The following is a 19637-nucleotide window of genomic DNA, read 5'->3' on the forward strand; positions in this document are numbered from 1 at the left end:
AAAAAAAAAAAAAAAAAAAAAAAAAAGAGTTGCACCATGGACATTTGAGCCTCATCTAATTTTAAGTCTGAGTATTGATCACCTTTATGATCAAACTCCCTGATTAGAAAGTAACCCACCAGTTCTCAGCTCTCAAACTAGCCAGCCGGCAGTTTCCTTAAGACAATTGGATCTGTCTGCTGACTTTCACACAAAACAGAGTCAGTCATGACTAGTCATGACTGCAGAGACCTTATGCACACACCTTACTCCAAAAGGAGGGGGTGTGAAACACTTCCAAAATGTCAGAATAAGGACCTCCAAAAACCTGCACCTCCATTAAAACAATGAAAACACCTGCAAAAATGGTCAAAACCAACTTTTTCAGAATTCTGGAAAACCAGAGACTTACAACAATCCATAGAGTGTTGACTCAAGAAAATAGTAAGAAACATGAGCTTTGTGGTGTTTTAACTAATCCTAAGCCTCATTCCTCTCTCTCCCAGCTCCACGGTAGCCTTGAAACCCCACAGCCTAGCAACCACTGAAGGGTCAGAATGGGTTCCCCAAAAGTCCTGTCCTCAGAACTGACACCATGTGGCGTATCTGGCAGCAAACTGCAGAGCTCCATTCAAAGGATTTGCAATGATCTGCCCTGATCTAGTTTGCCCAGAGGAAGAAGTCCTAGTTAGCCCCAGGGGACGTGACCACAACAATCAGCAGCCACTGTTCAACAGCACAGCTGTCTGAGGGGACAATACTCATGGAGCAAACAAGCAGCTGGCCTAAAAACTATAAAGGAAAATGTGGAGAATAAAATGTTGATAGTGGGCTTTGAAAAGGTCCAATACATTCCTGGAGATCTAGACAACCATGTGCACAGGCAGAGCCATGTGCACACCCAGGAAAGACCTGAGGGGGTGTCCTCATTTCTCACCTGTGGCTGAGCATGACTGTCTGCACAAACAGGAAGTGATGGCACACCCCAACACAAACACACAGGCCCTGGGTTAAAGGATGGGAGACAGTGGTTGTGGGGACAAGGACTTCTCTGTCCAACCATTAGCTGACCACTAAGTTAAACAAGCAGGAACTTAAGGGGACAGACTTTCCAACCTTTGTCCAGGAAAAGTCACTAGGCAAGCTGTAACAATAAACGGCAACAGAAGCAAACCCTGGGGGAGGAGAAGGGGAATATCCAGTTTCCAGAGTTGCCACATTATTTTCTTTTAAACGCCCCATTTTCAACAAAATATGATGAAACAAACAGGAAAACAGGTCAACAGAAACTGTCTCTGAGGAAGCCAGAGTTAGACTCACTAAAGAAACTTTTTAAACTGGCGATTATAGGTATGTTCAAACACCTAAAGGAAACCACGTCTTAAAAAATGGAAAGTGTGAGAACATTTTATATCAATAAAGAGAAAAGTTTTACACATGAAGCAAGTAGAGATTTTGAAACTTGTATAATAATTGAAACGAAAAATTCACTAGAGGGGCTTGACAGTAGAACTGAATGAGCTGGCAGAAGGAAGGGGCAGGGAACTTGAGACAGTCAACTGAGATTATGCAGTCTGAGAACCAAAAAAGAATGAGGAAAAATGAACAGAACCACAGAGACTTGTGGGACAGCATCAAGCACAACGACATACAAATCATGGGAATCCAAGGAGGAGAAGAAAGAAAAAGGAACAGAAAAAAGTATTTTTCAAAACAATGGCCCCAAATTTGATGACAAATATGTAGCCACATACCAAGAATCTCAATGAACTCCAAGTAGAATAAATTCAAAGATCCACACCCAGATGCATCACAGTCAAGCTGTCAAGTGCCAAAGACAAAGCGTCTTGAAAACACCAAAGCGGAGCAACTCATCACATTCAAGGGATCTTCCCTAATATTAACAGCTGATTTTTCACCAGAAACCACAGAGAACAGAAGGCAGAAGACATTTAAATTACTGAGAGAGAGATGAGCAACTATGAAGTCTATATATTAAAAAAGGACCTATCCTTCAAAAATGAAGGGGAAGTTAAAACATTCCCATGTTTTTATTTTAAACACACACTAAGCAAGTTCACTGTTACCAGATGTGCCCTTACAAGAAAGAAGAGTATTCAGTATGGCTGAAATGAAAGAATATCTGATAGCAATTCCAATCCACACCAAGAAATAAAAAATCCCATTAAAGGTAACTATACAGGTAAGTACAAAACACAGGATACGTGTATTTTTGTAACTCTCTTCTCCTGATTTAAAAGATAACTACATAAAGCAGTAATTGTAAGCTGTGTTGATGGGCCTAATGAAAAATGTAATGTATATGACAGTAATAAAGGAGGAAAACTGGATCTTAATAGGAACATAATTTTTGCATACTATTAAAGTTAATTTCATTATTTATTTGAACTACATTGTTGTAAGATGTTATTTCTATGGGCAAAACTAAGAAAATAACTAAAAAATACATGAGAGAGAGAGTGTGTGTGTGTATTTTAAAAACAGGGAATTAAAATAGTATGCCAGAAAATATCTATTCAAAAACAACAACAAAAAAAACTAGTCAGTAATGGAAAAATAATGAAACCAAAAGATAGGATAGAGCAAATAAGGGGCAAACTCTACCTTATCAGTAATTGCATTAAAAGAAAATGAATTAAACATTGTAATCAAAAGGCAAAGATTACCATAATGGATTAAAAAAGGCATGATCCAGCTACATGCTGCCTACAAGAGACACAGTTTGGAAGGCACCAAAAGAGAACTAAAATGCTCATACTACTAACAGACAAAATAGGCTTTAAGATAGGAGTTTCTACTAGAGAGACAATAATATTTTATAATGTAAAAGAGTCAATGCATCAGAAACACATAAAAATGATAAATATACACCTAATGGATGGCCACAAAACATAAAATCTGACAGGATTAAAGGAAGAAACAGTGCAATTGTAACAGTTTGTACACTTCAATACGCCACTTTCAACAATGGACAGAACTTCAAAAAGTTCATGGAAAACGGAATTATAAACTTTATCTCTCAATATAATCTCCATCAAGTTCAAGACACTCTCGAATGATAATACCAGCCATTTAGTACAACCCTAAAGAACTGAGGGTCCTGGGGATTTAAACATATTAATGCAGTCTTTTTTACATTATTAATGGAAGAAAAATGGGTACCCTTTAAAGGTTTTTAAAGATTATAACTAAAAAGTTAGATGGAGCCAAATCAGGACTTTAAGGACTTTTCACGCTACTGCACTCCAGCCTGGGTGACAGAGGGAGACTCCATCTCAAAACCCAACCAAACCAACAAAAAAACCCAAATAGACCTAATAGATATCAATGGAACACTCCACTTAACACCAGCATGAACATTCTTTTGAAGTACACGTGGAATATTATCCAGGATAGACCACAATTTTTTAGGTCACAAACCAAGTCTCAAATTTAAAAAGATGAAAATCATACAAAGTATCTTCTCTGATGGCAATGGAATAAAACTCAAAATTAATTGGGTAGAAAGAATAATGGGAAACTAATCTGTGGAAGTTAAACAGTGCACTCCTAAAAGGCAAAGAAGAAATCACAGGAGAAATAAGAAAATACTTTGAGATGAATAAAAACAAAAATATACGAAAACTAGGAAGTGGCAGCTGAAACAGTGTTTATACATTTACAACTGTAGATACCTACATTAAAGATCTCAAATTAATAATCTAACCTTTTAAGAAATTTAAAAAAGGATGAGCAAGCTGCATTCAATGCAAGCAGAAAGAAGGAAATAATAAAGATCAGAACAGAAAAATATGAAAATAAATAGAAAAATACAGACAAGCACTGAAAACAAAAGTAGGTTCATTGAAAATATCCACAAAACTGAAAAACCTTTAGATAGACTCGTGGGTGGGAGAAGCAGGCTCAAATCTCTAAACTCAGGAATGAAAGAAGACACACTATTACCAACCTTACAGTATAAAACAGGTTATACTATAAACAACTGTATACCAATAAGATAACCTGGTAAAAATTCCTAGACAGACACAAACTACCAAAACTGGCTCAAGAGGAAATAGACATTGTGAATAGACATTAACAAGTAACAAGACTGAATTAATCATTTTAAAACTTCCCATAAAGAAAAGCCCATGCCAGGTATGGTGGCTCACACCTGTAATCCCAGCACTTTTAGGAGGCTGAGGCGGGCAGATTATTTGAGGTCAGGAGTTCAAGACCAGCCAGACCAACATGGTGAAGCCCTATCTCTACTAAAAATACAAAAATTAGCCAGATGTGGTGGTGCACCCCTGTAATCCCAGCTACTCGGGAGGCTGAGGCAGAAGAATTGCTTGAACCCAGCAGGTGGGGGTTGCAGTGAGCCAAGATCACGCTGCTGCACTTCAGCCTGGGTGACAGAGCGAGACTCAGTCTCAAAAATCAGTAATAAAAACCCAGACCCAAATGGCTATACTGGTGAGTTCAACCAAATATTTAAGGAATTATTACCAGTCATTCGCAAACTCTTAGAAAACATTTAAGGGAGTATTTCCCAATAAGACAAAACCTAATCTCACACGCAAAAGCTACAAAACAACATCATAAGTATAAATGCAAAAATCCTCAATAAAAATACTAGCAAACTGAATCTTACAATATATAAAGATCATATACCACAAGCAAGCTGGATTGATCCCAAGAAGGCAGCATTGGTTTAAGATCCAAAAATCAAAATAATACACGATATCAGCAAAATACAGGGAAAAAAACCACATCACCTCCACAGATGCAGAAAAAAAAAAATGACAGAATCCAACACCCTTTCATGACAAAAAAAACAAAAACAGAAACCCTCAACAAACTCAGGATAAAAAGGAACTTCTTCAATTTCGTAAAGGTCGGCTCTGAAAAATCTACAGCTAGCAAATACTTAATGGTGAAAGACCAAATGCTTTCCCTCCAATTTTAGGAAAAAGACAAAAATGTCTGCCCTTACTACTTTAATTCCACATTGTATTAAGAGCTTCTAGCCAGGGCAATTAGGCTAGAGAAAGAAATGACAGCCATCCAGACAGGAAAGGAATAAGTAAAGCCACTGTTTTGCAAATGACATGATGATCACATATAAAGAAAATCCTAATAAATTTATTGAAAAACTTAGAGCTAATAAATGATGTCAGCAAAGGCACAGGATACAAGATCAAGATAAACAAAATTCAACTGCATTTCTGTACACTTGCAATGCAAATCTCATTTTTTAAATCCAAAAGTGAAATTAAGAATTTCATTTACAATAGCAAAAAGAATAAAAACAAATAAATTTAACACTAGTTCAATGAAAATGACAAAACATGACTGAAAGAAATTTTTAAGAAGCTAAGAAAAAAAGGGTGAACAGACGGCCCATCTTCATGGATTGGGAAGACTTAATACTGTTAAGTTGCACTACTTCTCAAATTAGTCTATAGATTCAATGCAAACCCTATCCCACTTTCCTTTACTACAGAAATCGACAAGCTGATCAAAAAAAATTATAGAGAAATGGCAAGAGATCCATAACAGTCAAAACAATTTTGAAAAAGAACAAATCAGAGGCCTTTGTAACACTAAGGCTATAAAACTCTTAGAAGAAAATCCAGGAGGAAATCTTTGTGACCTTATGTCAGGCAAATAGTTTCTCAGGTATGACATCAAAAGCACAAGTAATAATAGAAAAAATAGAGATAATGAGGTTCATCAAAATTCAAAACTTTTGTATTTCAACGATCAAGAAAATAAAAGCCCTCAGACTGGGAGAAAATGTTGGCACAACATATATCTTATCAAGGTCCAGTGTCGAGAATACATAAAGAACTCTTACAACTAAACAATGAAAAGACAAGTGAACACTGGCAGATGATTTAAATAGCTGTTTTTCCAAAGAAAATATATATATAAGTCCAATAAGCATGTGAAAACATGCTTTAGGGAAATGCAAATCAAAACCACCATGAGACTCCACTTCACACTCACTAGTATAGCCAAAATAAAAAAGACAGTTAATAACACATGCTGGCAGCCAGGTACAGTGGCTTATGCCTGTAATCGCAGCACTCTGGGAGGCTGAGGCGGGTGGATCACCTGAGATTGGAAGGAGTTCGAGACCAGTGTGACCAACATGGAGAAACCCCATCTCTACTAAAAATACAAAATTAACCGGGCATGGTAGCGCATGCCTGTAATCTCAGCTACTTGGGAGGCTGAGGCCAGAGAATCGCTTGAACCCGGGAGGTGGAGGTTTTGGTGAGCTGAGATCGTGCCATTGCACTCCAGCCTGGGCAACAAGAGTGAAACTCTGTCTCAAAAACCAACCAACTAAACCAAAAACACATGCTGGCAAAAATGGGGAGAAACTGTAATTCTCATGCACTGCTGATGGGCATGTAAAATCATGAAGCCACTTTGGAAAACAGTTTGGCAGCCCCTCAAAAAATTTACACATAGAGTTAGCATATGACCCAGCAATTCCATTCCTAGGTCTGTACCCAAAAGAATCACACAAAACCTTTTGAGAATCACACAAAATTCAAAACCTATGAATTTTCATAGCAGCATTATTTATAATAGCCAAAAGGTAGGCACAATCTAATGTCTATCATCTGATAAATGGATAAAATGTAAACCCATATAATAAGATATTATTCAGCCATTAAAACCGCAAATTGAAGTACTGATACATGCTTACAAATTATGCTAAGAAAAGCCAGTTACAGGAGGCCATATATTATATGGGTCCATCTATGTTACATGCCTAGAAGAGGCAAATGATAGAGACACGATGAGATTAGTGCTATCGAGGGCCTGGGGGCAGCGAATAATAGCGAGTGATTGCTAATGGTATGGGGATCCTTTCAGGGGTGATGCAAATGTTCTAAAATAAGATAATAGTGATGGTTACACAACTTGTGACTACTAGAAAAACCATCAGTTTATACATTTTAAAGGGGTAATTTTTTATGATATGTAAACTACATTTCTTTGTAAAACCAGCTTAATTGAGAATAGTTCATCTACACCACAACTCACTCATCTAAAGTATACAATTCAATGGTTTTTAGCATATTCACCAATATGGGCAACCATCAGTCACTACAGTCAATTTTAAAACATTTTTATCACCTCAAAAAGAAATGCTGTACATTTTAGCTATTACCCCTCTCTTTCCACCCCTCCCCTTAAACTACTACTAACCTAATCTCTACCTCCAGAGATTTCCCCATTCTGGACATTTCTATCAATGGGATCATATAATCTAATAGTGTTTTGTGGCTGACTTCTTCCACCTAGCATGACATTGTCAAAGCTCATCCACATTGTAGGACTACCGATTACTTTTACAGCCTAATGAATATTCCATTGTATGGTTATACCACCTTTTGTTCATCCAGTCATCAACTGATACCTGAGTTGTCCCCATAGTTTGGCTATTATGAATAATGCTGCTATGAACATTCAAATAGAGGTTTCTGTGTGAACATATACATTCATTTCTCTTGGGTATACACCCAAGAGTGGAACTGCCAGATCACATCATAACTGTATGTTGAACTGAGGAACTACCGAGACTGTCTTCCAAAGTGGCTGCCCCAGTTTACCCTCCCACCAGCAGTGCAGGAGGGTTCAGATTTCTCCCTGTCCTCACCAACACTTGTTATCATCCGAGTTTTTTATTCTAGCTGTCCTAGTAGATGTGAAGTGGTTATGTTTCACTTTTTTAAAAAGGAGTGGGAGACTCCCACCGAGCTTGAAACCTTATCTTCTGCCAAGTGTTTTCATGATTCTCATTAACACCTAATGTTTTTGGAGGGTAAAGGCTTGAGCTAAAATGTAGAGGTGGGGAGAGATGTGAAATAAACAACTCCTGGAATTTAGAATATGGCAGGGCCACAGGCTGGGGGCTAGATGAGTGTACCAGAAGTCCTGTCTGGCTCACCCAAAGGGAAAGCCTGCCCTATGGCAAGAAAGGGGAGGGAGTGGCAGAAAGCTTCCTTGAGGGAGAACTACAAAAATGTAATGGTCAAGGACTTGATGACAATAGACCGATGAACAATAGATTATACAGCCATCTGTGCCTGGAGAATGGAACTGTGCACACATTAGATTCCACACAGAAGGCTCCGTAAGACAGATAGTATGAAAAGCTCAGTATGGAGAGCTGCTGCCATGTTCACAGTATGTTTAAGACGTCCCCTTGGTCTGCATCCACAGGAAGTTCAGCAGGCCTGTTTTCAGAAGTGGCCACAGTGGAGGTAGGGGTAGATGCATGGAAGGAGGATGCACACATCTTGCCTCCAGCAGGCACACGCTATTGCTATGGCCGGAAAGCAGGATAGAGAAGTGGCCCACAGGGTCCCCATATGGATGGGTGAGCTCCTGGTTAGGATCCTCACAGCAGGGATCTCAAGGCTCAAGGAGACCAGTGAGTACAAAAGGCAGGGGGGACTCAAACCTGCCCAGCAGTTCCAGTCAGGCCTGGGAATCCCACTCTTGCTCCCGCTTAAAGCAAAAATCCAGGAAAAACTCAGAATTCATCTCATTCTTTGACCATGTCTTCCTGACTACGAGGCTGTGTCATTCCTGTCTGAGCTAGCCTGCGTGTGTGTTTTCAGCTGTTCAGCATTTTCCGTGCTCTCTGCAACCAAACTTGGATCCTGACCCCAAATCAAAAAGACGCCAAGAGCTACGTTCCGGCAATCAGAAGGCAAAAAGAATGTAAAGCTGCAAGTGCAGATTTCAGTGGTTTGGAGAAACAGCAAGGGTACAAGTCAACATCAAGGACTTATTTTTACTACAGCCACTGTTCTCCTGAGACTTGTTCTTCCTGTATTTAACCTTTCATTCTTGGGGTTGGAAAGAACACACATTAAAACCCCAGCCTTGTACACTGAGTAAATTCACAGCTAAACCTGGGCACCAGAGCTCTTCTGAACAACAGAACTATCTTCCCGTAACTGATTATTCTGATTTGCAACTGAACCAACTTATATTCCCTTCTGATTAAATGCATGTCCTCCAAGAACCACATAATGAGGCAACTCTATGGTAAATACTGTGTGTGGTTTCAGCGAGAAATAAATTGCATCTAGCAGCTGATCTGTAACCACAAGCTGGGGTTTACTCTGATCACAGGAATTATCCCCATAATGAGGAGTACCTCCTGGCTTCTTTGTCCTCCATGAATGAGAAAAAAAGTTACAAAGACAGTCTTACCACACACGAAACTCTCCGGTGGCACAGAGAAAATGCTCTGGCCCTTCAGTGATTCTGGGTGGGCACAGGTGGCTGTCACAGAGGCCTGCAGCATCCTGCCCATTAGCCACGGGGGCAGCCACTTCAGCTGGCAGTCACACAGGAAGCTGTCGCTGCTGATATGGCTGAAAGAAACACAACAGTGGATGCTTCAGGTGCAGCTGCAAAGGAGGAATGATATTCCCTTCACAGACAGAATGATCCGTTGACCCTAATCAGCTTCTCAAGTGAACACCAGCATGCTGGAAGGGGGAAATGGTTTTCTTCACAGTTCTGCTCCAATTTCCCAGGGCAGTTCATATAACTCACCTGAAGATTTTGAAAAAATGCAGTTGCTGAGTGACTGGGTTAGTCCGGAGTGGCACCCACGATTCTGCATGTCTCACAGGCTCGCACCTGATACTGGGCTGCTGGCCCAGGGACCACAACGGGAGTAGCAGCAACCTGGAGCTTACCCATGTTCTGGGACAGACACTGTTCCTGTGTGACCCTGGGCTGCCTTCTCGCTTCTCCTGACCTCTGACACGTCCAACAGTGCTGTGCTGCCACTGTCCCGACTCTGGTTTCCACTTTCCTGATACGCTATTTAGGCTTCCAAACTCAACCTAAGACTTTGATCCAAATTCTGCAACAAGTTCAGAGGAGGGTTCTTTTCCCTCATGACTGTTCCTTTTTCATCTGGCAAAGCTGCATGTTTTCTTACTTCCAATGTAATAAGCCTCGCCACTATGCCACGCTTTGTTTGTGCCTTGATCCCTACACCAGTATTCTTCAGGGGGCCGGCAGAATTCAGCTCTGCTCCCTAAATAGTGCTTGTTAGTTAACTGCCACTGCCCAGGGAGCATGAGAATGCACAACTTTAGTTTTGTGAGGCTCCAACCAAAACAGAGAATATTTTCTTTTTCATTTCTCAGCAACTAAGGATAAGCTTTTTAAACAGAAATCGGAATCGCCATCTCAGCGGACATTCCTTCCTGAGGAGTCACTTGAAGATAAGTCAACCAAGAGTCTAGCTGCCCCGTTCCTGGAAGGCCTCAGCGCTGTGAGCTAAAGCATTATGGCTGGCCCATGATAAGGGAAAAGACTGGGAGACAGAACACACAGGCTTCCCTGCAATAAAGTGTCTCTAGGACACGATGACAAGCAGGGGGCACAGGTATTCTCAGCAATTCCAAAAACACCATGCAGGCCAAGAGCATGGCCTCAGCTGCCTTCTCCACCCACCGCGGTCGTCAGACATCAACAAAGCAACCAGATGGACTGGCCTTCCGTTTTCTTCTATTTCTCTCCAGATTTCTAATGAGTGGAGAAACTGTCACAGCAAGAAAGAATGAAAGAAGTAAAATCCACTCTTCCTCATACTCCCTCATCAACCCTGGATGAGTTGCGCGTCTTATTAAAATAACTATAAAATAATTTTGGAAAGTGCTTTTCCAAAAACTGAAATAACTTGTCTCAAAGCCATTATAACTGGGATGCTGGCCCATATGAGATCTTAAAATCAGAATTAGATTTTGCATTTTGATTTGATGGGCAAGTAGCATTCTGCTGAGAGCTATCTGGAGGGGCTGACCTACTGTCCCTATTGGAGTTACCGCAGGTGGCGGAAGGGCCTTCACGGCCATCCCTGAGGAAACAGCCAATTCCTGCGCAGCATGTGGGGAGGGCAGCTCCCAGGAGTGCACCCTGCATGGGGGTCAGGCTGGCTGTGCCCAGCAATGGGAGAATTCAGCCTGGATGGAGAACTCTCTGCTGTCAGAAGCACCTCCGGCTGGCTCCCCAGCAAGAGGGTATTTCCATGCGATCAGGCAGAATGGCACAGGCACTGTTCACGAAAACCTAGGAGGACATGCTGGGCCATCCCTGTGCAATGTTAGACCTTTGTGCGGGACACAAGGACATATTCCATTTGAACCACAGGAACAAACTGGGGAAAACAAATTTGACATTTATCCTTGATCTGACACGTGGAAAGAGCTAACTCATATACACACGTCCTGGACTTGTGGGGCTAATGCCTTTGGGGATTTCCTACTTCTTCCACCACGAAACCCACCCCAGAGAGGAGGCCAGACCCAAGGAAAACAGTGGGTACCGAGGGTGGAGACAGCGTGTTCCTAAACGGCAAGTTAGGACCAAGAGGACACATGGGGAAGGCCTGGGGCCAGGCAGGAGCAAGGACTCTGACCCCCAGGTTTTGCAGAGTCCTGCGCCCTTCCTCCACCCCTGAACAGCACAGCCATCGCTCTACCCGGCACTGCCTTCTGTGGCTCCGCCTGCAGCCATCCCACGGCTTCGCTGGCTCACATGGTGCATTTCATGATTCCAACTCAAAGTGTGTTTCTAATCATCACTTGTGGAAATTTACCCAGAGGATGACTAAGTGCATGGTATAACCTGACTTGATCTGGTGGGGAAGAAAACGACCAAGTGGAATTAACCGTTTATCCCATTTGAGGACTGGGCCCAGGGCCAGCCCCAGCGAGGTACGTGCAGCAACGATGGGAAACCCAGGCAGGAGACCGAGGCTGAGCCTCCAGAACTATGCAGAGGCACGCTAGGGGGCCGAGCTTCTGGAAGGGTTCTGTTCCTCCCAACTTCCCAAGGAAAATCTTATCTCCCTCCTCCCTCCTTCTCTCAAATTACCCTCTTCCCATTTAATCAGATCTTTTTCACTCCTGACATCATATCTGAAAGTTTCAAAGACAGAAAAGGTAAAGAATTCCACAGTGAACACTCCTGTGCTCCACTGCTTGTCTTCTGCAGCTAACGTTTCATTCTACTTGCTTTACTGCAAGTCCACCTCTGAATCAGCCTTCCATGGTGGTCTAGAATCATGTCCTCCCCTATACTGGAAGGAGAGCCATGGAATCCTTTCTGCATGTTCTGTCTTATCCAGACAGATGGAGGCAGAGTTGAGGCTGGAAGAGGGAAGGCATTGGGCACGGAGCAGCCATCTGCAGAGCCCTGAGCTCCATGAATCCTCCACAGACGCCCACTCCGAGATCCAACCATTGCAAGGACAGTAGCTACTCAGCAGGCCTGAGGCTCACAGCATGCTCAATGCCACGGGGCAGGGGCCTAGGCCACCTCCTCTCCTCACTCAGAGCAGTGTCACCCAGCCTGCTTCAGTTATCAGCTACAGGAAATACACCTTGTTCCCCCGCTCCCAGCCTCCCTGCCCCAACTGAGGGTGCATCAGGAGTGGCCTCAGGGAATGGGGATGAGGTCAGGGCACAAAAATGACTGTCCTGTGGCATCTGCCATTCTCTCAGCACTTCTAAGAACCAAAAATTACTCCTTGTGGGAAGTGGTATCATGGCTAGAACTTAGTGGCTACAGAATCAGTTTCATGTTTAGCAAAAAAAAAAAGAAAAAGAAAAAAGAAGAAGAAAAAGAAAGGAAACTTGGGTGTTACTACCTGAGGACCTAGACTAGCTCCCCTGCCAGAGAGTAGGATACAGGCAAGCTTTTCTAAACTTGTCACCCAAGAGCCCATGATCAAAGTCCACAGTGGCAGCACCAGCACCTGTGAACCGTGCCCAGGAACCTTGGAAATGGTATGGGCAGACACTGCTGCACCCCTGAGTATCGCAGCCCCTCCAGAGCTCTGCCTTGCTCTTAGCCCACCAGGCTCTGAAGTAGCTCCTCTCAACAGGCCTTCACTGTAAACAAACCCAAAACATGAATAAACTTCCCTGACATAATTAAAGGGGTGATTATCCACTTTATAGAAGAGAGTATATTTCACATTGTCTAGAATAGTGGTTAGCAAACTTCAGCCTGCAGCCCCACTGCCTGCTTCTGTCACTGTGACTTTATGGGCACACAGCCACACCCCACTGCTTATGTATTGTTTACAGCTGCTTTCTGCTGCAGTGACACAATCAAGTAGCCATGACAGAGACCCTGTGGCCCACAAAATCCAAAATATGTACCACGTGGCCTTTTAAGAAGTGAGCATGCAACTGTAAGAAATGCAACTGCAGAAGTTTCTTGCTCTCAAAGTCTCCGCTCACATTAATCAGACCCAGGGAATCCAGATACTTACAGCTCTTTAAGATTCTTCATCTTCACAAAGGCGTCAAACTGGACAGATCTGATCGCATTCCCTCCAAGGTTCCTGAAACAGAACACAAATACTTGTGCAAAGAAACCCTAGGTACACCTGAGGGGTTTTCAGGACAGTCCTGGTTCCACAGATGACCCACAGGGACTAGCCAGACCTGTATCCTAACTACTACAGGTGGCTGCTGTTTCCCAAACAGTGACGCCAGCCCACGAAACCACTCAGGAGCCAAGCCGGCCTTAGGGCACCATCAAAGCTCGGCTGAGGCCTGCTCAGGAAGGCCAAACCTTTTCCAACAGAGTTAGACTCAAACTTGATTCAAAGAAGAAATAAACTAAGAATCATATACAGGAGGCATCCGCCCCAGATGGCAACAGCATGAACGTCTCAGGGGTGACTCTATTCCCTTCCTCCCAGGGTCTCAGAAGCAATCATCACACCAAAATGGTTCAGCCCAGCATCCACTCTGTATTGTTAAGCTGCTTTAATGGAGGCAAGAGGCTTGGCCAGGAGGAAGCGCCCTGGTGAAAGAGGCAATGAGGCCAGGGGCCCATGAAGGATCCAGTCGGTGCAGGGGTGAGGCAGCGCAGCAGGACGGGGAAGGGTATTTATCCAAATACCGACTAAATTAACTGGGAGCACACCAACTGGCCATATGTTCTGTAACTGTTCCTGGCATAGGCAACATAAAGGCCAAAGTTGAAGCTGACTTATAATGAGAAGGTAGCAGCTGGTGTTTCCAAATAGCCTGTTTCTCGGTTTACAAAGATGCTATTAAATTGCTAGCAGACGTCCAGGGAGCCGCATTTGGCAGGCCTGTGCCTCAGGGCAGAGCTGGCGAGATACTCACAGGTGCTCCAGGCCTTCCAGCCCCGAGAATGCTCTCTTAGCCACAGACTTGATCTTGTTTCCAAACAGACTCCTGCAGTTTCCAAACATCCAGAAATTGAGGCCAGGGGAGGAGAGAGAAACAAGAAGGTTGAGAGAAAGAGAAGAAAACACACAATTAAGGTAGTGCTACCTGGTAAGTCTGTCCAGTGAGGGGCGGGTGGAAAGCTGACCTGTTCTGATTACAGGTTTGAGGCACGCAGGACTTCCCCTTTCTGAAATGAAATACTTTTATCTTTATTAGAATTTAATAGTGATGACAGGCTGGAATTGCATGCGCCGTCTAGCCTAAAAAGGCTGCTTGCAGTGTCAGATGAAAATCACCTTGTCCTGCCCAGGCTGTCTCTCTCCAAGGACCACCCAAGGGTGGGTGGTGAAGTTTAGTGATGGCCTTGCAGGAGACATGAGACAGGCTATGGGTTTCAGTGAGAGGAAGCGGAGTCCAAAAAGGAAAGACAAATCTTTGGAATCCAAACTGCCTCCCATGACTGGGCATGATGGCTCACGCCTATAATCTCAGCACTTTGGGAGGCTGAGGCAGGAGGATCACCTGAGCCAGGCAGTTTGAGAACTGGACAACATAAGATGACACTTTCTCTACAAAACAGTAAAAATTATCTGGATGTGGAGCTGCGTACTGGTAGTCCCAGCTACTCAGAAGGCTAAGGTGGGAGGACTGCTTGAGCCTGGGAACTCAAGGCTGCAGTGAGCCATGACTGTGCCACTGCACTCTGGCCCAGGGAACATAGGGGGCGCTGTTGTCTCAAACAAAAAAACCCAAACTACCACCCAGTTCTGAAAAGTGCATTCTGGGGCTAAACTTTCCCAAAAGAGGCAAGAAGAGGACAGGAAAACAGGGATCCATCAAGCTGACTCCATAGCTCTCTCTACACACAGCCACTGTGAGCTGTGTACTTGCCTATGAGATGGACACCTCAGGCCCTGCAGGAGATGCCCCATCTGGCTCTTAAGCCAGACCCCTGACTATATTGTGACGTCAGTGCGCCAACCTCCAAGGTTATTGCTAGTGCCTGTCCCCTTCCTGGACTGCCTGCCCATGACAAGAGGTTCCTGCCTCCAGGCAACTCTGATCCCAGCCTTAGCATTAACTGTTAAGAGTTTTCCCAGAAGCCAAAGTCTGCACCCCTGCATAACACAAGGAAAAAATGAGCACCTCCTCCACCAGACTGTGTGATCTAAAGGGAAGCTGGTGTCTCTACAGGAGAGCCCCTAGGGTGGACACTGGGAATGAAGAAAATCATGTTTTCCCCTCCCTCTTATCATGTTCTCTCATGAGAACCCACCAAAGGCATTCCCTCTAATCCAGATGGCACAGGAGACCACCAGGGAACAACTGAAGGCAATGCTGACCATCAGCTTCGTCAACTTGTCAACCTTGAGGTCCACAGGATCTAATGGGCTTGCTAAGAACACTGACTGCCAGGAGCCAACTCATGGGGATTCTCAGCATCAACAGGTCTGTCCAAGGCAACTGGGTGCAGACGGGCAGGAGAGGAAGCCCCTGGAGAAAGCCTATCTGGCCCTGTACCCTACTGGGAAGGGGATTCCTGGCCCAGGATTTCACCTAGCATCGGGGAAGAGACTGGACTACAGGCTAGCTCCATCTTCAACCTGCATTAAGACTGGGACCTGTAAGAGAAGACAAGAAGCCCCAGCCCCTTTCCAAAAGGAAGAAAAGAAAGGAAATATAAGCCCTGAAGGAAACCAAAGATGGCAGGGCAGCCTGGGACCTGCCCAGCACACGGGCCCCTGCTTCATCGTAACTGCAACAGGCCTCCTGGAAACACAGGCCCATAGCAGAGCCAGAGGCAGGCACCACCAACCCGTGTGGCCAGCTTCCGGGGCAACCACTCCAAAGGGGCTGCCTGATCCTCCGTTTCATCAGAAACAGGCTCCCTCCCTGGGGGCCTCCATTCAGGCCGACCCCAGCACTAACTTGAGCTCAGCCCTCAGACAAAGCAAGCTCTGTTTCCTGCCTCCGGAGGATGATGGGGCAAATGGGCCAGAGACCCTCTGCCTTTTCTTTCTGAGGCCGTATGCATGGATGTGAAAACAATCGTATTCTAAAGCGTTTCCACAACCTCTTTCAGTCTAAAACATTTATTTTAAAACAAATAAACCAAATGCACAGAAAACCCAGTGGCCATGCTAACTTAGGCTCTTTAACCACAAATCTCGCCAGCAAATAACAGCTCATGAGGCACTGCAACCCTGAGCACTTCAGAGAGCACTGCCAACTTCTACACTTACTCAGCTCCCCCGGCCCAGGCACTGTGTGCCCCAGGTCCCAGTAAAAACGCATTGAACTGTTTAGTGAAATCTCCTATAAACGAGATCCAGGAAAAAGCTGTGCTTTATTTCATCCATTAAGTATTAGTCACATTGACCTGTTTACAATAAGGGCAGGCTGTTATTTTTAATGGTGACAATAGCAATAAAACAAATTCTCAAATTCTCAATTATGCAGGAACTAATCATCCTGTTGGTGGATTAAGCAGGGTCCTTACCTTCCCCCAGCAGACATCTGGGGCTGGGGCGGGGAGCTGCAGTCAGCAGACAGGGACGGCTCTAATAAAAGGCTGCTGTGAGAAGGGGAGGAGGACTGCGGGCTGGGAGGACACTATTTCTGTCCCAGAGAAGGAACAGCTGGCCGGACCTCCCCAGCACCAACGCAAAGCAGAAAGCGAGCTGCGGGGGTCACCTGTCAAACCTCCTATCCATCTCCTGGCCAACCCAGCCAACAGCTCCAAAGGCCTGGTTAGCGTCTGCCAAAGCAAGTGGCAGGTACCAGGGGCAGTGCTCAGTACCTTGTACTCATGTCCTTGAGAGCAGCCGTGGCATGTGCACCAGCCTCCTCCCTCACCCACACACACACACACAATGAGTTCCACTGCGGGCCCGGCATACCCCATGGGTGGGGATAGAGGCTGCGCTCACATCAGCTCTGCAAGTTTCCCCAAACATGCCCCTTCCCATGTGCCCTGTGTGGGACTTGGCCCCTCCCTCCGAGGAATGCCATGGAGCCAGCTGGAATCACGGGGCAGATACTTGCATACCCAGGTCACTAACTGCTCCTCTCTGCCTGTAATTTGGGATCCAGAAATTCTCCCTTCCCTCCCGCATACTGACTCTGTGCCACTATGCAGGCCCCAGCTGGGGAACCGCACAACCATTTGGAAAAAGGTCCTGGGGTGAGTCTACAGAAGAATCCCAGACAAGCTAGGAAGAAAGGCATGTGCTGGGGTCTGGGAACATTCTCGCCCTGCCGGGAAGCTCCAGTGTGAGGAAGTCTCCAACACGGCTGTTCAACAGCTGGAAAAATTAAGGGCAGGTCAGCATCCACCCCAAATTCACAGAGAGGCCATTTATGGCTCTGCTGCTCACATCTTCTTTTCTTGGAAAACATTTTAATTTAGGTCTGACCTCTGGCATGGTGGAAAGGACCCAAGGTCTTTGAGTAACTCAGCAAAGACAGGGGTCTCTACCTTCCCATCCTAGGGCAGGCCCTGAACACCAGCCCCTCGAGCTCTCCAAAGGCAAACTCACACCAGATAAAGGGGCTCACAGCACTGGCTGCGCTCCCCACAGTACAGATCAACTGCTCTAGAGGGGCAGCTCATCTCCGTGCTAACATGCACCCCACTTCTCAGTGGATCCCAACAGGCCAGACCGGGCCACTCCCATGGAGCAACACGGTGCTGTCTGTGGTCACTCCTCTTAGCCACGGCCACAGCACAACTTTCCTGCCAACGTTCTGACTAGATGGGTAAGGAGGGGACTAACGAGGCACTGGGTTCTTCCTCTGTCCCTCCCTTCATTCAGCAAACATCGACTCAACACCTGTGATATGCCAAACACAGCAGTTAAGTAACCCTGTGTACCAGGATCACATGGGAAGCATTTACTTCTCCACTTCCCTTTTACTGTGGAAATCTGCACATACCATGCTAGGCAGACGGAGTAGTATCCTGTACCTTAAGTGCCCGTCACATAGCTACAACCCTCCTCCGGTTAAGCCAGTCTCACCTCATCTCTCTCTAGCCACTGCCCATTCTTAAACTCAGCAGGAGTTTATGGAATCCAAATCATAGGCATTATACCATTTTCTTTCTTTATCTAAGAAGAAAAGGATTCGTTTTTTTTTCTTTTGCAACATAACCATGATAGCATCACATGTAAGTAAGTGACCACATATATTTAATCGTATTAAGGATTTCTTGTTTATTTTTTGTCCCAGCTTCCCCAACTGGATGCATGTCTTTCTCTCTTGCCCTTTTTCAAAGATACACAGAGTCTCCAGCCCCAAGATGCTGACTCAGTGGCTGGGTGGGATGAGGCCTGGATTTTAACAAGTTCCCAGGAGTCTCAGGGCCAGCTCCGTGTGGAGCCCACCACATTACGTATGTGAGTGAGGAAAGCAAGGGCTCGGGCTGACCTCTTGGGGCTCAGGTGGAAATGCTGAGCCTGGTCTAGCAGGTGGACAAAGGAGAAAGGACCAGGGCAGAGAGGGCGGACACTCAGGAAGGCCGCGGTGGACACATTTAGCACTGGAACCCAGGGGACCCAGGGCCAGGCGCACCCCACAGGCCCTGCTTTCTGTAGTGAGACAGAGCCTCCTAGAAGCCATAACACCCAGGAAACGGCTCCAGGTTCCTCTGGAGGGACACACCCCAGTGGAACCTGGCAGTGCTACCCACTCCCCACCCTCACCCTTCAGTCAGTTAAGGCCAAGGCCAGGGAGGCTTATGCCAAGGGGCAGCCCTCGTGCTGAACACCTTAGCAGCCCCATCCCAGGCCTGGAGCTCCTCTTGCTAAGACCAGGCCACTGTCCCACCCCACTTGATACTTCTGGCTCTTCCCAGGTTTGCCCCGTAAGGGATAAAAAGGGGCCATGTACTACAGGTTAAAGGCTGGGGAAAATGAGCATTGTCTGAGGGACAACAAGGACAAGAAACACTGACAAGCATCTCCGAAATGCTGCTGGAGTACAGGATGCTCAAGAAGAAATAGCTTCCTCAGACAGCCAAAAGAGCTTATTCCCAATCAGACCCTCGAATATCAAAGGTGCAAAAAGCCACACTTTTCAGAACAAATCAGAAGCATCTACCATACAGAAAGACTCTCCATACCACAGGCTCTCCTCAATCCTCAACCTCCACTAGGGCTTTCCAAATATTTATTTTACACTCGCACTCTGCTGAGCTCCCCGTCACTGGGGACCATCCCCTCTGTCTCACCCTCCCCTTCAAGCCTTCCCTCCCAGCTTCCAGTAAACAGTAATAATTAGTCAGCCCTCCCTCCCGCCCCCCCTGCAGGGTCCTTGGATGGCATCTACAGAAAGTGCTGGTGACATGCAAAGTAAACAGGGTGGGCTGGCAGGGAGGGAATGTGG

The 19637-nt window shown here is 45.2% G+C and overlaps 2 protein-coding genes across 4 annotated transcripts in view; one reads left to right on the plus strand and one right to left on the minus strand.

Annotated features, from left to right (window-relative positions):
- The window catches only part of LRIG1 (leucine rich repeats and immunoglobulin like domains 1), a 124978-nt gene that overhangs the window by 7673 nt on the left and 97668 nt on the right, over window positions 1–19637 (minus strand). For all 3 annotated transcript variants that reach the window (XM_032290407.1, XM_032290409.1, XM_032290408.1), the window contains 3 exons: window positions 14187–14258; window positions 13319–13390; window positions 9229–9392 (listed from right to left, as the gene is read on the minus strand). In XM_032290407.1, the coding sequence (XP_032146298.1) occupies window positions 9229–9392; window positions 13319–13390; window positions 14187–14258 (308 nt within the window). The remainder of the gene's footprint in view (window positions 1–9228; window positions 9393–13318; window positions 13391–14186; window positions 14259–19637) is intronic.
- LOC116559490 lies at window positions 519–16674 on the plus strand. Its single transcript, XM_032290419.1, has 2 exons — window positions 519–530; window positions 15534–16674. The coding sequence occupies exon 2, from the start codon at window positions 15552–15554 to the stop codon at window positions 16293–16295; it is 744 nt and encodes a 247-aa protein (XP_032146310.1). The 5' UTR covers window positions 519–530; window positions 15534–15551; the 3' UTR covers window positions 16296–16674.

Source organism: Sapajus apella, unplaced genomic scaffold, assembly GCF_009761245.1.
Source record: "Sapajus apella isolate SASKATOON/1434 unplaced genomic scaffold, GSC_monkey_1.0 scaffold23, whole genome shotgun sequence".
NCBI lineage: Eukaryota > Metazoa > Chordata > Mammalia > Primates > Cebidae > Sapajus > Sapajus apella.

Excerpts from the sequence above, each read along its gene's own strand:
- LOC116559490 (XM_032290419.1), top strand. The coding sequence starts at position 15,552 with ATGGCACAGGAGACCACCAGGGAACAACTGAAGGCAATGCTGACCATC.